Genomic DNA, 15,796 nt, shown 5'->3' on the forward strand with positions numbered 1-15,796 from the left:
GTCGTTTTACTTTTATGCCCCTAACGTGCTTATAAATACTTTTCCTCTTCTTCCCTTGTTTTATTTCTGAAAACTTACTTGCTCACTATGCACTAAAAGAAAGCTTCTTTTCTCTTTGATCAACTGCCTCTGATCCTTCGAAAGTAAAGGTCAGTTTTTTCTCTTATTCTTTTTTACAAATGCTTTTATTTGCATGTTTTTTTTTTAGTTTTGAGAGGAGTTCTGACCGTAGGTTTAATGATTTTGTTTTGTTGAGGATCTAACCCCAGGCCCCTTAGAAACCCTGTTTTTTATCCTTTTTATTTCCCCTTTGTAGGTTTCGCGATCCTTTTCTTTTTAGGAAAAAGATGTCTTCTGTAGAATCCCTCGCTCAATGGGTAGATATTACGGTTCTTGGGGAAGAACCCCTTATGGATACTGACTATGTTACCGATCTTCGTACGCATCATAGGATTTGTGCGTCTGATGAGGATGAGTCGAGATATGAACTGATAGCCTCGGGTCCGGAAGACTGGGTTTGCTTTGGAAGAGCTTCTGAGGGAGACCCCCATTTTATTTTTATGTATGAGAGTTTTTTCACCCGTTTGGGCGTTCTTCTTCCTTTTTCTGACTTTGAGATAGTCGTTTTATCTCATTGCCAGATAGCCCCTACCTAGGTTCACCCCAACTCTTGGGGTTTTTTGAAAATTTATCAATTCATCAGCCATGCACTAGATTTTTTGACTTCTTTGAGAATTTTCTGAAGGTTGTGGTAGGCTTAGAGAAGGGGAGTTGAATCTATACCTTCCTTTTAAGTTGCTATTATGACCCTTTTTAAACAAAGTTACAATTCTGATTCTGTTTGAACTCAGCAGCGAAAATTTATGAGACAGTTTATTTTTGTCTCATGAAAATCAAAAAACAGAACTCAGCAGAGAAGAGAAAAATGAACACCAGCATGTATCCTGGTTTGGTTGCCTTGTGCTATGCAACCTACATCCAGTCTCCTCCACAACTATGGAAGAATTTCACTATAGTTAACAGTATTACATATACCAATTTCACTCTCAAGTTCTAACCTAACTTGACATTGGCTATGCTAACACCTAACTATTCATTTTAGTGCTAACCCAACTAAGAAGGGGGTACCAAAAGGTACAAGATACAAGACACTTAACCAACCTAAAGAAATCAGAAAATAACTCTAGGCTTTTACCTCAAGTGTTTCACTCAGCCTTTTTCAACTCATGGCTTTTACTTGAGTTTTCTCACAATGCCTTTTCTCACAGAAATTACAGAAAGATAAACATAGAAAAGTACATTACAATCAGTAAAACATGAAGGAGATTGACTTCATCAGCAGCCTCTTTGCTATGTGCATAACCAGATTCGCAAACCTTAGATACAGTTCTTCAGTATTGGCCTAAGCATTATCCAAGTAGAGGAACTTCTCAGCAGAACACTGTTATCACTCTCTGGTTTTCTCTCCTTACCTTTGAATGAACAAAAATTCTTCTTTTATCTCCTTGCATGTTGCTAGGTTCTTCTTCCAAGGTCAACACCTTGAGCCTTGAGCTTCACCTACCCACAGCTTCACTCTTTCACCTTAATCCCCAGAGTAGAAACTTTCCCTCTGACTTTCTCATCTTGACCGAAAGTCACAAAGCAGCAACCATGGAAATCTTCTCATGGTCAACTTGATCTTAGCCATTGAAAGACTACTTGGTCCCCAAGTATCACTTGTGACCGTAAATGTGAAGCAGAATAGGGCAGAGAACAACTTTTTCTTGAATGCCATTTATGGATAGAGCAGAGAGTTGGAAAGAAGAGAAGAAAATTTGATGCAAGCAAGATGAGATGGATTACCTTTAACCTAAGCTTGATTTGGTTTGGATTTTCTGATTAGATTTCTGTGTGTCAAGCTTAGCTTTTCTCTCTCTTGCTTCTTTGGTGTTTTGCTTGGTGAAGAAGCTCTTTCTCTTTCTTACTTTTCTGAAGATTTGATTTGACTTGATTTGAGAGGAGAGGAACGTTGCTTTGGTTAGAGCAAGATGGTGGGAATTGAAAATCAATTTGGGCTTGGATCAGGTTCTTCTCAAGTTCAGCCCGTTGGTGCCTTGCCTTGCTTCTTTGAAGAGTTTTTTTTGCTTGAGATGAATGATTTTGGGCTTGTCTTTATTTTTGCTTACCATTCAGCCCATTAGCATATTTCATTTGTTTGATGTTGGGCTGCTGCAACACTTGTTTTTAGCCTGCATCACTAATCAAAGATAATCAAAAACTAATTGGGTGATTAGCCCACTAATCAAGTGTTTGTCATCATCAATTCTATTAATTAATTTCTTGACTCAACATTTTCTTCTTTCTCTTTCATATGACCAAGCCCTTTAGTGGGCAAAATAACAAATAGCAATGGGTGTCTTTCTGGGCCATACAAGGTCGGAGAGTTTTTACCCTTTTTGACGAATCTTTTCATCATTTCAAAAATTTCTTTTTTAAAGTGCGATCTGTTGAGGGTCACCACCCTTTCTTTCTGGACCAAAATTTTTCTCCTCACTTTCTCCTATACTGGCTGGAAGCATTTCCTTGTGAAAAATATAACTTGGACGATTTGGACGAGGTGGAAGTGGCCATTGTGGGGTTCCTCCAGGGGTCTCCGACCTTTGTCTAATCCCAATTAGGTAGTGTCCTATTTGTTTGTTTTTAGTCTGGTGATCGCCCGAGTTGTTTTACTCCGACTTGTTTATTGACTTTATTACCTAATGGTTTTTGCAGAGATGGCGAAGAAGAATTCTAGAGAATCTTACCAGAGAGTCTAAGAGGCCAAGACGAGGTCCCCCGCCAGGGCTGGCGGCGCCAAGGCTGCTGGCCCTCCCCCTCCTCCTGACAACCTGGGGACCCCCTCCCGACCTATTGTCATATCCTCATCAGCATCTTCTCTTCATTCCCCTCCTCCTCGACCTTCACCTGAGCTGGAGACGAAGAACTGCAAGACTTCAAGGTCTAGCTGTTCTTTTGAAGGTGAGGCTAAGTCTGATGCGCCTCAGTTTGTTCGGAATTATATCTATCCTCATACTCGTATAAGTATGGATGATGCTTCTGTTCGAAACCACCTTAATCTTCTGGTTCAGGGGAGTGTTAAGGCAGCGGGGGGTGTGACAAACCCCAAATTGACGGTTTATCTTGTATTGATTTTAGGGGATTTTATAACCTTTTACCCACATTTATTCAATGAAATAGCATGGTTTTGTATATTCTCCTTTAATTGTGCTTAAGAGTGAAAACATGCTTTTTAGGCCTTAAAATAGCTAAATCTAATTCACCTTGATTCCATTAGATGCCTTGATATGTTTGTTAAGTGATTTAAGGTTTAGGAGGCAAAGATTGGATCAAGGGAATGAAGAAAGAAGCATGAAAAGTTGGAGAACTCATGAAGAAATGAAAGAACCGGAAAGCTGTCAAGCCGACCTCTTCGCACTTAAACGACCATAACTTGAGCTACAGAAGTCCAAATGATGCGGTTCCAGTTGGGTTAGAAAGCTAACATCCGGGGCTTCGAAACGATATAAGATTTGTCATAGTTGCTACACGTATGGTGGCGCGCACGCGCCGTTGCTGCCATCTGGTTCACTTAATGCAACATGTGGCCAGCGATTTTAGAAGCCTTGTGGGCCCAATCCAACTCATTTCTGATGCTATTTAAGCCAAGGATTTAAGAGGAATCAACTAACTTTTAACCATTAGTCATAGTTTAGTTTTAGAAGTAGTTAGAACTAGTTTCTAGAGAGAGAAGCTCTCACTTCTCTCTAGAATTAGGATTAGGATTAGGTTTAGTTCTTAGATCTAGATTTAGATTCATCTCTTCTACTTCTATCTTCTCAATTTCTTGTAGTTACATTCATTCTTCTCCTACTCTTTTGGTGTAATCTCTTTTATGTTGTTCTTATATTTTGTTGTAGATCTAGTATTGTTCCTTCTACTTTCTTTCAATTCAATTCAAGGTAATTCATAATAATTGTGTTTCTTTTGATTGTTGTTGTTAACTTCTTTCAATAATTGTTGTTAGATTCTCTTCTTGTTGTCAAATTGCTTTGTTTTTCTTTTGTACCTTCCAAGTGTTTGATGAAATGCTTGGTTGGATTTTAGTGTAGGTTTTGTTCCTCTTGGCCTAGGTAGAGTAATTAGTGACTCTTGAGTTATCTAATTCCTTTGTTGATTGATAATTAGAAGTTGCTAATTGATTTGAATGCCTCTAAAGCTAGTCTTTCCTTTAGGAGTTGATTAGGACTTGAGGAATCAAATTGATTCATCCACTTGACTTTCCTCCATGGTTAGAGGTTGACTAAGTGGGAGCAATGGACAATTTGCCATCACAATTGAGGAGGATAACTAGGATAGGACTTCTAGTTCTCATATCTTGCCAAGAGCTTTGCTAGTTGTTAGTTTATTTTCTTTGCCATTTATATTTCTCGCCATTTATATTTCTTGTCTAAAATCTTAAAAAACACCAAATATAATTCACAACCAATAACAAGACACTTTATTGTAAATCCTAGGGAGAACGACCCGAGGTTTAAATACTTCGGTTTATAGATTTTAGGGGTTTGTACTTGTGACAAACAAATTTTTGTATGAGAGGATTATTGTTGGTTTAGAGACTATACTTCAACGAGATTTCATTTGTGAAATTCTAAACCGTCAAAAATCCAATCGTCAAAATGGCGCCGTTGCCGGGGATCGAACCCGGGTCGTCCGCGTGACAGGCGGAAATACTTACCACTGACGATTGGATTTTTTTTTTACCGACGCGTGCGCGTCATGCACGTTTATACGTCGATGGGTATATTGGTCGAAGGACGCGTACGCGCCAGGTGCGCGCACGCGTGCATCGAGTTAGTCCGGAGGCATAATGTCGGCCCAAGTCTGGCACAACTCTCGGGTAAAAGTACCAGGAGTGTGGATCGTGCAATCGACGCGCGCGCGCACAGTGTGCGTGCGCGTGCATTGCCAATTTAAGATCATGTGCGCGTACGCGCCAGGTGCGCGCACGCGTGCATAGACTTGTGCCTTAGGCCCAATGTTCGCACAGCGCAGGCCTAACTCTCGGGTTTTTGGCTGGGGTAGAATTTTTGCATCCACGCGTATGCGTACAGTGCGCGTCCGCGTGGGTGGTCAAAAAAATGCTCCGGTGCGCGTACGCGTCATGTGCGCGCACGCGTGGATGGTGTTCTGTTTTTTCAAAGAAAAATTTTTTTGCTATGTTTTTGCACCAAGCCAAGCATTCCAAACCTCCAAACAGCTACCAAAATACCATAAAACCTTATTTAACATGATAAAAAACTAATTAAACTCAACCAACTAATCTAAACATGCAATTAAACTAGTTCTACCAATATGTACAAAAGAAAGAAAATGAAAAGAAGTTACCATGGTGGGGTGTCTCCCACCTAGCACTTTTGTTTATTGTCCTTAAGTTGGACTTATGGGGAGCTTCTCTCAAGGTGGCTTGTGCTTGTATTCATCTTGGAACTTCCACCAATGCTTGGACTTCCAATAAGCTCCATCATTCAAGATCAATATCTCCAAACTTTGATGGGGTTCTTCACAAGCTTGTGGCTCCCAAAGTTGGTCTTCTTTTTGTGATCCGGGGTCCCACACTTTATTTTCACACCCGTCTTGAAGTTGATCATCATTATTGGTCCATCCGGGTGGTGAACAAGATGAATTCTCTATATAGTGGCCAACAATCCTCCTAGACCCATCTATTTGAGCACTACTCCAACCTTTATATCTCATGTTTGATGCATCAACCATAATGAGCCTTGATTTGCAACGCCCACCACAAAACCTTTTCCGCTTACGCTTCATCCCACAAACTTCCCTAAGTTGGCCATCCATTTCAAGTAAACCATATTCAAGTGGGATAATAAAGCTAATAGAAATGAATTTCACCCACTCAAATGAAGGTGTAGATGACAACCTAGGCAAAGATGCTTCAAAAGATCTTGACAAAGCATAACCAACCCCCGTTCTTCTATTTCTACGGACTTCCACCTCTTCACAAGATCTCTTAATCTCAATCCTTTGTTCAACAATTTTATCTAAACCTTTTCCTTTACTCAAATCATAATAGGGAGGGTGAGAAAAATTTACCTCCTTAACGCTTTCAAATCCAACCGGAGAAGGTTCTTCATGCTCAACGGATTCTTCACCACTAAGACTTGATGCTTGATCTTCATCACCAAAGGAACTCAATCCTTGCTCTATCCCATCCAAGTCTTCATATGGAGTATGCCTTGGAAGGTGTGCACTTTCCTCCCTAGCATCAATTTCAATCATCTTGGAGGGGTTTTCTTCAACTCTATGTTCCCATGGAGGCTCCGTATCTCCTAAGTCTTCTACCACTTCTTCCTTGTCTTCAACAATTAAAGCTTCCTCCAATTGTTCCAATACAAAGCAACTTCCTTCATTTCCCACCAAAATTTCCAATCTCTCCTTCATGCTATGTTCTTCATTTGATTCTCCACATGTAGCCATGGGAGTTCCTTGAGTGTTCAAGCATTGGGAGGCTAATTGATTTGTTACCGCATCCAAGGCGGCCATGAAATTTTGCACATCCCTTTTCATCTCTTCTTGCCCTTGAACAAGAACACCAAGGGTTTCATCCATTAGAGGTTGGGGTGGATGGAAGGATTCATCATGTTGGGGGAAGGGTTCATAGTAGGAAGATGATTGTTCTTGGTAGAATTGTGGTGGTTCTATGTTTTCCATTCTTTCCACTTGTTGCACAACACACTCCATGGTTGCTTGAAATTGATCCAACGCTTCTTTGAGATGATCCCTTGGCTCTTGTTCCTCTTGGATAATATGATTAGGATCATGTGGCTCTTGGTTCAATGGATATGAGTATTCTTCCATGGGAGGTTGTAGTGGAAAGTAGAATTTATCTTGTGGTTGAAAATTTTCATTTATTGAGGGTGGTTCATCTTGGTAATAATATGGAGGGGGTGGCTCTTGAAAGGGTTGATATTGTGGTGGTTCCATATATGGCTCATATAGCTCAAAAGTTGGTTGGTGTGATGGATATGAATTAGGGTCATATGAAGGTGGTTGGTAAGAAGGGGCTTGTGAGTATGGTTGAGAGTTATGTTGAAGGTATGGATCATAGGCATATGGTGGTGGTTCTTGAAAGTCACAAGGAGATTCACCAAAGCCATTTGATTGGTATGCATCATAGAATGGCTCTTCTTCATAGTGCATTGGTGGAGGTTGTTGCCATGAAGATTGATCATATGCATATGGCTCCTCCCACCTTTGGTTATCCCATCCTTGATACACATCTTCATTATAGTCCTCATCACCTACAACATAATTGTAATCACACTCATAGCCAAAATGAGAATTCATGATAGCAAGAGAGGGCAAAAAAAACAAAAAATAGGAACAATTAAAGAGAACAAACTAAAAATTAACAAAGAAGCAAAAAGCAAACATATTCACAATATTCACATATATACAATAACCAATAACACAACACCATTGCAATTCCCCGGCAACGGCACCATTTTGACGAATGGATTTTTGACGGTTTAGAATTTCACAAATGAATTCTCGTTGCAAGTATAGTTTCTAAACCAAGCAATAATCCTTTCATACAAAAGATTGTTTGTCACAAGTAACAAACCCCTAAATTTATAAACCGAAGTATTGAACCTCGGGTCGTTCTCCCTAGGAATTACAATAAAGTGTCTTGTTATTGGTTTGAGTTGTTTTGGGGTTTTGGATAAGAGACATGAAAGTAAATGGCAATGAAAATAAACTAGCAACTATAAAAGGCTCTTGGTAAGGTATGAGAACTAGAAGTTCTATCCTAGTTATCCTTCTCAATTGTGATGAGAATTGTTCATTGCTACCACTTAGTTAACCCTTGCTAATAAAGGAAAGTCAAGTGGATGAATTGACTTGAGCCACAAGTTCTAGCCAACTCCCGAGGAAAGACTAGCTTTAGTGCACTCCAAACCAATTAGCAATCTCTCCAATTATCAATCAACAAAGGAATTAGATAACTCAAGTGTCACTAATTACTCTACCTAGGCCAAGAGGAACCAAATCTACACTAAAACTAAAAGAGACATTTCAACAAACACATAAAGTGCAATGGAAGTAAACATTATTAAATGCAAGAATTAAAGAGAGATCTAACTACAAAAGCAAGAGATCAACAATAGAAAAGCAAAGAAGAACAATTATTATGAATTACCTCTTATTGAATTGAAAGAAAATGGAAGGAACAATAGTAGATCTACAACAAAGTATAAGAACAACATAAGGGAAATTACAACAAAGGAATGAAAGAATGTGAATGTAACAACAAGGAATTGAAAGGTAGAAGTAGAAGAAAGCAAAGATTAAAACCTAGATCTAAGAACTAATCCTAATCCTAATCCTAATTCTAGAGAGAAGTGAGAGCTTCTCTCTCTAGAAACTAATTCTAACTACTAAACTAAACTAATGGTAACTAGATGTCTCATCCCTCTTCAATCCTTGACTTAAATAGCATCAGAAATGAGTTGGATTGGGCCCACAAGGCTCCTAAAACCGCTGGGGACGATTTCTTTAAAGTGGGCCACGGACAGAATCGGCGCGTGCTCGCAAAGTGCGCGTGCGCGCCCCTGAACGCGAAGCAACATATGACAAAATTTATATCATTTCGAAGCCCCGGATGTTAGCTTTCCAACCCAACTGGAACCGCATCATTTGGACCTCTGTAGCTCAAGTTATGGTCGTTTAAGTGCGAAGAGGTCGGCTTGACAGCTTTCCGGTTCTTTCATTTCTTCATGAGTTCTCCAACTTTTTATGCTTCTTTCTTCATTTCCTTGATCCAATCTTTGCCTCCTAAACCTTAAGTCACTTAACAAACATATCAAGGCAGCTAATAGAGTCAAGGTGAATTAGATTTAGCTATTTTAAGGCCTAAAAAACATGTTTTCACTCTTAAGCACAATTAAAGGAGAATATACAAAACCATGCTATTTCATTGAATAAATGTGGGTAAAAGGTTATAAAATCCCCTAAAATCAATACAAGATAAACCGTCAATTTGGGGTTTGTCAGGGTGTGCACTAAGCTTCTAGATATTTTTTAGAAGACTCCCCTCAGCTCTTTGGGTTCATCCCTGAGGGTTGAGGAGCTAGAAGGGAGGATTCTTTTATATCAAGAAGGGGGGAAGAGGTTGAAGGAGGAGGTCGACGAGTTGGAGGAGGAGAGGAATCGTCTTCGGGAGAAGGAGAGGAAGCTGCAGGCCTAGTGTGCCATGACAGAGGGTCTGAGGGAGAAGGCGGAGCAGAGTTATACAAGTTTGTTCGAGGACCTCGTGGAAGTGAAGAAGGATTTAGTGAAAGCTCGGAACGCCTACGTGGAGATGGAGGACTCTATTGCCGAAGGGCCGAGGAGGCGTGGGGGATCTTCAAGAAACAGGTCGGGGTTATTGCTCCCGACCTGGATCTTTCTCCCGTGGATCCTGATAAGATCGTGGTCAATGGGGCTATTGTTTCTCCTCCCCAACCTGTGTCCGAATCCGAGCTGAAGACTCAGAGACAGAGGATAATAGAATCCCCTCCCCGACCAAGAGATGTCCCGAGTTCCTCGAAGGCTTCCGAGAAGGATTCCGACCAACTTGCCCCGTCTTCCGTTGATGTTGCCCCAACTTCTCTCCCCAGTCCTGATGGTGCTCCAACTGCTCTCCCTGGCTTTGGCGATTATCTTCCTCTTGGTGGTGGTGACCTTCCTTCTTCTAACTAATCTTATGATGGCTATATGGGGGCCCGGGTCCCCCGTTTTTAAACAATTTTTGTATTTATTATTTTTGTTGTGGTGGTTGTTTCCTAACATTTCTTGGCCCTTTGTGGCTGCAAACAAAATAAAAAATATCCTTTTTTGGATAAGGATTTTTAGGTTTACGTTTGCCTTCATGCTTTCTGTTTAGGTTTTGAAAAAACCTTTTTGATCTTTTTCCTTTGTTTTGGAAAATCCTTTGTTTTGGAAAAACTTTTACCTTGGTCAGCTGCCCTTTGTCTAAGTTATCTTGAACTTTTATTAAAGACTTGGGGACAGTTTCTGCCTTTGGTTTTTGATGGATTTTCCTATCTCTTTTTGGTATTCCTCGTACTCAATTTTCTTATTGAGTTTCTATAACTTAGGTTATTTCTGCGATGCATTTCATTCTTCTCGGACTCTACGACTTGTAAGTCGACTAGGTTCTGATTTCTTTCATGATCCACTTTTATAACCTCTTTGCACCGACTTGTACCTCGTTGCTTTATCCTGACGACCATCTAGGTCGGTTCATGGGATTTTCACGTTTTGTCGAGCTTAAGTCGGTGTGTTTCGTAGAATAATAACATATGAAGGAATTTCATAAAGAGATATTTTAAAGGAAGAGACCTTTTATTTATTTGCAGTGGTACCTTTTTGCTACTAAGGATTTTGACAATTTTGTTGCCCCTAGTCCCCACTTTGATGCCTCGTTAAAAACCCTACTTCAAGAAAACCCTTTCTTTGGGAAAAAACCATGAAGTGGGGAAAAGAGTACATCTGGGAGTGGAGTTCGCTTTTAGTTATAGTACCTTTTTATGTTACAAGCATGCCACGACCTAGGCAGCTCGGTGCCGTTTAAGTCGGTCACTTTATAGTAGCCTTTTCCTAAGACCTCTTTAATTTTGTATGATCCTTTTCAATTGGCGGAAAGCTTTCCTTCCCCAGACTTGTTGACTCCTATGTCATTTCTGATCAAGACCAAATCGTCTGGGGTGAAGCTTCTTCGAATGACCTTTTTGTTATATCTGTTTGTCATCCTTTGTTTCAATGCTGCTTCTCTAATTTGGGCTTGTTCTTGGACTTCGGGGAGTAGCTCAAGTTCTTCTTTGTGTCATTGTATGTTTCCAACTTCATCGTAGAAGCTCACCCTTGGGCTTTGCCCGTTGATTTCCACTGGTATCATGGCTTCTACGCCGTAAGCAAGTCGGAAGGGTGTTTCCCCTATGGCAGATTGAGGTGTAGTCCGATAAGCCCAAAGTACTTGTGGAAGCTCTTCGGCCCAAGCTCCCTTTGCGTTCTGCAACCTTTTCTTCAATCCTGCCAGTAAGACCTTTTTTGCTGTCTCAGCTTGTCCATTTGCTTGTGGATGTTCCACCGATGTAAACTGATGTTTGATCTTCATGCTGGATACCAGGTTTTTGAAGGTTGAGTCGGTAAACTGATTGCCATTATCGGTAGTGATGGAGTGAGGTACTCCGTACCTAGTGATAATGTTTCTGTAGAGGAACCTTCGACTTCTCTAAGTGGTGATGGTGCCCAATGGTTCTGCTTCTATCCATTTTGTGAAATAATCCACTCCCACTATAAGGTATTTTACTTGCCTCGGCGCCTGGGGGAATGGTCCTAGCAAGTCTAACCCCCATTTTGCGAAAGGCCATGGGGAAGTTATACTAATGAGCTCCTCGGGGGGAGCTGCATGGAAGTTTGCATGCATTTGGCATGGTTGGCATTTCTTCACAAATTCTGTGGAATCTTTTTGCAAGGTCGGCTAGTAGAACCCAGCTCGGATTATTTTTCTGGCTAATGACCTAGCCCCAAGATGGCTCCCACAGATTCCATTGTGAACCTCCTCTAGCACCTCGGTTGTCCTTGAAGTCGGGACGCACTTTAGTAGTGGTGTTGATATTCCCCTTTTATAGAGGATATTTTTCACCAGGGTGTAGTTTTGTGCTTCCCTCCGGATCTTTTTGGCCTCTTTTTCCTCTTTGGGGAGGATGTCGAATTTTAGGTATTCGACTAAGGGCTTCATTCACCTGAGGTCTAACCTGGTGACTTCAAGGACATCTTGAACAGCCTTTGTTTTGACCACAGAGGGTTCTAGGAGAGTTTCTTGGATTAGGCTTCTGTTGTTCCCTTCTGGTTTGGTACTTGCAAGCTTGGAGAGGGCGTCTGCCCTGCTGTTGAGGTCCCGAGTTATATGCTTGATCTCGGTCTCTTCAAAGCGCCTAAGATGCTATAAGGTTTTGTCTAAGTACCTTTTCATATTGGGATCTTTGGCCTGATACTCTTTGTCTATTTAGAAAGTCACCACCTGAGAGTCGCTGAATATCATTACTTTGGTTGCACCAACTTCTTCTGCCAGTTTTAACCCTGCAATCAAGGCTTCATATTCTGCCTGATTGTTGAAAGCTGGAAACTCGAACTTGAGGGAAACTTCTATTTGCGTTCCCCCTTCGCTGACCAGTATTATGCCTGCACCGCTTCCAACCTTGTTGGAAGATCCATTTACATATAACTCCCATGTAGTGGATTTTTCCTCTTGATCTCCGGCGTATTCTGCTATGAAGTCGGTGAGGCATTGGGCTTTTATTGCCATCCGAGTTTCGTACTTCAGGACGAACTCAGAGAGCTCTATTGCCCATTGGACCATTCTGCTCGTAATGTCCGTCTTCTGAAGGATCTGCTTCATGGGCTGGTTCGTTCGTACATTTATTGTGTGTGCTTGAAAATAAGGCCGTAGCCGTCGTAAGGCTACTACTAAGGAATATGCAAACTTTTCAAGTTTTTGATACTTTAGTTCAAGGCCTTGTAGAACTTTGCCGGTGAAGTACACAGGATGCTACCCGACCTCATCTTCCCGTATTAAAGCTGATGCTACAGCTTTGTCTGCTACTGACAGATACAGGACGAGTTCTTCCCCGACTATAGGTCGGGTCAGAATTGGAGGTTGGCTCAAAAACCTTTTGAACTCCTGGAATGTTTCTTTGCATTCCAGAGTCCATTCGAACTGGCATCCTTTTCTCAGTAGAGAGAATAGTGGAAGAGATCTTAATGCTGATCCTGGCAGGAACCTGGAAAGGGCAGCAAGTCGGCCGTTCAGTTGTTGAACCTCTCTCAGGCAAGTCGGACTTTTCATTTCTAGAATAGCTTTGCACTTGTCGGAATTTGTTTCGATCCCCATTTGTGTTAGCATGAACCCTAGAAATTTTTTAGCCTCCACTGTGAAGGTACATTTTATGGGGATTAGTCACATCGCATGTAACCTTACGGTGTTGAAAACTTGCAAGAGATCTGTCAAGAGGTCGATTTTCTCCTTGGTTTTTACTAGCATGTTGTCCACGTAGACCTCCATTAAGTTCCTGAGGTGGAGAGCGAACACCTTATTCATCAACCTTTGGTATGTGGCCCCAACATTTTTCAATCCAAAAGGCATGACCACATAGCAGTAGTTCGCTCTGGATGTGATGAATGAGGTTTTTTCTTCATCAGGCTTATACATCGGGATTTGATTGTATCCCGAGTAGGCATCCATAAACGACAAGTATTGATACCCTGAGCTCGCGTCTACTAGAGTATCGATACTGGGAAGTGGATATGGGTCTTTGGGGCATGCCTTGTTCAGGTCGGTGTAATCGACGCACATCCTCCACTTGCCATTTTGCTTTTTGACCAACACTACATTTGCCAGCCATGCCGGATACTTGACCTCCCTGATGAAGTCGGCCTCTAAGAGGGCTTGTACTTGCTCCTCCACCACTTGAGCTCGTTCTGGTCCGAGCTTACGCCTACGCTGCTATACGGGTCGTGATCCGGGGTGTACTGAAAGCTTGTGAGACATGAGTTAAGGGTCTATCCCTGGCATGTCGGAAGTTTTCCAGGCGAAGAGGTCAAAATTATCTCGTAGGAGCTTTATCAGCCTCGGTTTTAAATCTTCATCTAGACTAGCTCCTATGTTGGTATTTTTCCCTTCCTCTTCTCCGATTTGAACCTCTTCAGTGTTTTCCCCCAGGTGCAGCCACATCTCTTCTTTAGCTTTTACCCCCCGAGCTCTATAGTGTGAACTTCCTTGCCCTTTCCTTGGAGGTTCAAGCTTTCATTGTAGTACTTTCTTGCCAATTTCTAGTCTCCCCGCACCGTCGCTATTCCCTTAGGCGTTGGAAATTTCATGGTTGACACCATCGCCCCGAGCCGATTTAGGGTGGTCCTGCCAATTAAGGCATTATACGCCGACCCAACATCGACGACTATAAAGTCGATGCTCAGAGTTTTGGAATTTTTCCCCTTTCCAAAGGTCATGTGGAGGGGGATGTATCCTAGTGGCTTTATTGGCATGTCTCCTAGTCCATACAGGGTGTCCGGGTAAACTTTTAGCTCCCTTTCATCCAACCCTAGTTTGTCGAATGTTGGCTTGAAGAGGATATCAGCTGAGCTCCCTTGATCCACCAAGGTTCTGTAGAGGTGGACATTTGCTAGGATCATGGTTATCACCACCGGGTCGTCATGCCCGAGAATGATCCCTTGCCCATCCTCTTTGGTAAATGAGATGGTTGGGAGATCGGGAGTCTCGCTCCCGACTTGGTAGACCCGCTTTAGATGTCTCTTGCGAGATGACTTGGTAAGCCCTCCTCCTCCAAATCCCCCTGAGATAATGTGTATGTGTCTCTCTGGGGTCTGTGGTGGTGGGTCTCTTCGATCACTGTCATCTCACTTTCTTTTTCCATGACTGTCCGACCTTTCTACGAGATGCTTGTCGAGCCGGCATTCTCTGGCCAGCTTTTCTATCACGTTTTTGAGGTCATAACAGTCATTTGTAGGATGGCCATACATCTTATGGTATTCGCAGTAGTCGCCATGATTCCCCCCCTTTTTTGTTCTTGATGGGCCTAGGGGTGGAAGCCTTTCTGTATGGCGAATTTTCCTATACACGTCGACTAGGAAAACTTTCAGAGGAGTATAGGAGTGATATCTCCTCGGCTTTTCTACGCCGATCTCCTCTTTCTTCTTGGGCTCTCTCTCTCTTTCTCTTTCGCCAGGTGAGAGTGCCCAAGCCGCCAACTCGATTCTCGTAGTCTAGCGTTTTCCTCCATGTTGATATACTTTTCAGCTCTTTCCTGTACGTCATTTAAGGATGTAGGGTGCCTTTTTGATATGGACTGGGAGAAGGAGCCTTTCCCGAGTCCATTTACTAGGCCCATGATTACTGCCTCCGTGGGCATGTCTTGAATTTCCAAGCACGCTTTATTGAACCTTTCCATGTAGTTTCTTAAAGGTTCTCCGACCTCTTGTTTCACACCCAGGAGGCTCGGTGCGTGTTTAACCTTGTCTTTTTGAATGGAGAACCGCATTAGAAATCTCTGCGAGAGGTCGTCAAAGCTCGTGACCGATCTTGGGGGGAGGCTGTCGAACCACTTCATTGCTGCTTTCGACAAGGTGGTCGGAAAAGCTTTGCAGCGAGTGGCATCAGAAGCGTCGGCCAGGTACATCCGACTTTTGATGTTGTTCAGATGATGCTTTGGATCCATCGTCCTGTCATAGAGGTCTATATTAGGGCTTTTGAAGTTTCTTGGAACTTTTGCCCTCATTATGTCCTCACTGAACGGGTCGTCTCCCACCAAGGGCAAGTCTTTTCGGTCACTACGAGAGTTCCGGCTTTTAAGGGAAGATTCTAGCTTCAAGAGTTTTTCTTCTAACTCTTTTCGTCGCTCTATCTCTTCCCTTAGGTTCCTCTCCGCCTCTCTTTGTCGTTCTAATTCCTGTTCTAGCTGCTCCAAACATTCTTGGTGGTCGTGGACCAATCCCATTAGTTCAGCTGCATGGGGCGTTCCTTCCTTTCCTGATTCACGTCCTTCGAAAGAGTTTACTTTTGGGTTTTTTATCCCAGAGGTACCTTCTTTGTGTTGGTCATTTGCTTCCTGGTGGATGGTCATGTCCGCCTCATTGTTTCCTGTGTTCAGATTTTCTTATTCTGAATCAGTCGTGGCGTGGCCATCTTCGGGTGAGT

The 15,796-nt window shown here is 42.2% G+C and overlaps 1 protein-coding gene across 1 annotated transcript; it reads right to left on the reverse strand.

Annotated features, from left to right (window-relative positions):
* Nucleotides 1-14,774: 14,774 nt before the first annotated feature.
* Nucleotides 14,775-15,317, reverse strand: LOC112782506 (uncharacterized). Its single transcript, XM_025824920.1, has one exon. The coding sequence runs from the start codon at nucleotides 15,315-15,317 to the stop codon at nucleotides 14,775-14,777; it is 543 nt and encodes a 180-aa protein (XP_025680705.1).
* Nucleotides 15,318-15,796: the final 479 nt, after the last annotated feature.

The sequence above is a fragment of the Arachis hypogaea genome, chromosome 3, assembly GCF_003086295.3.
Source record: "Arachis hypogaea cultivar Tifrunner chromosome 3, arahy.Tifrunner.gnm2.J5K5, whole genome shotgun sequence".
Taxonomy (NCBI): Eukaryota; Viridiplantae; Streptophyta; class Magnoliopsida; order Fabales; family Fabaceae; genus Arachis; species Arachis hypogaea.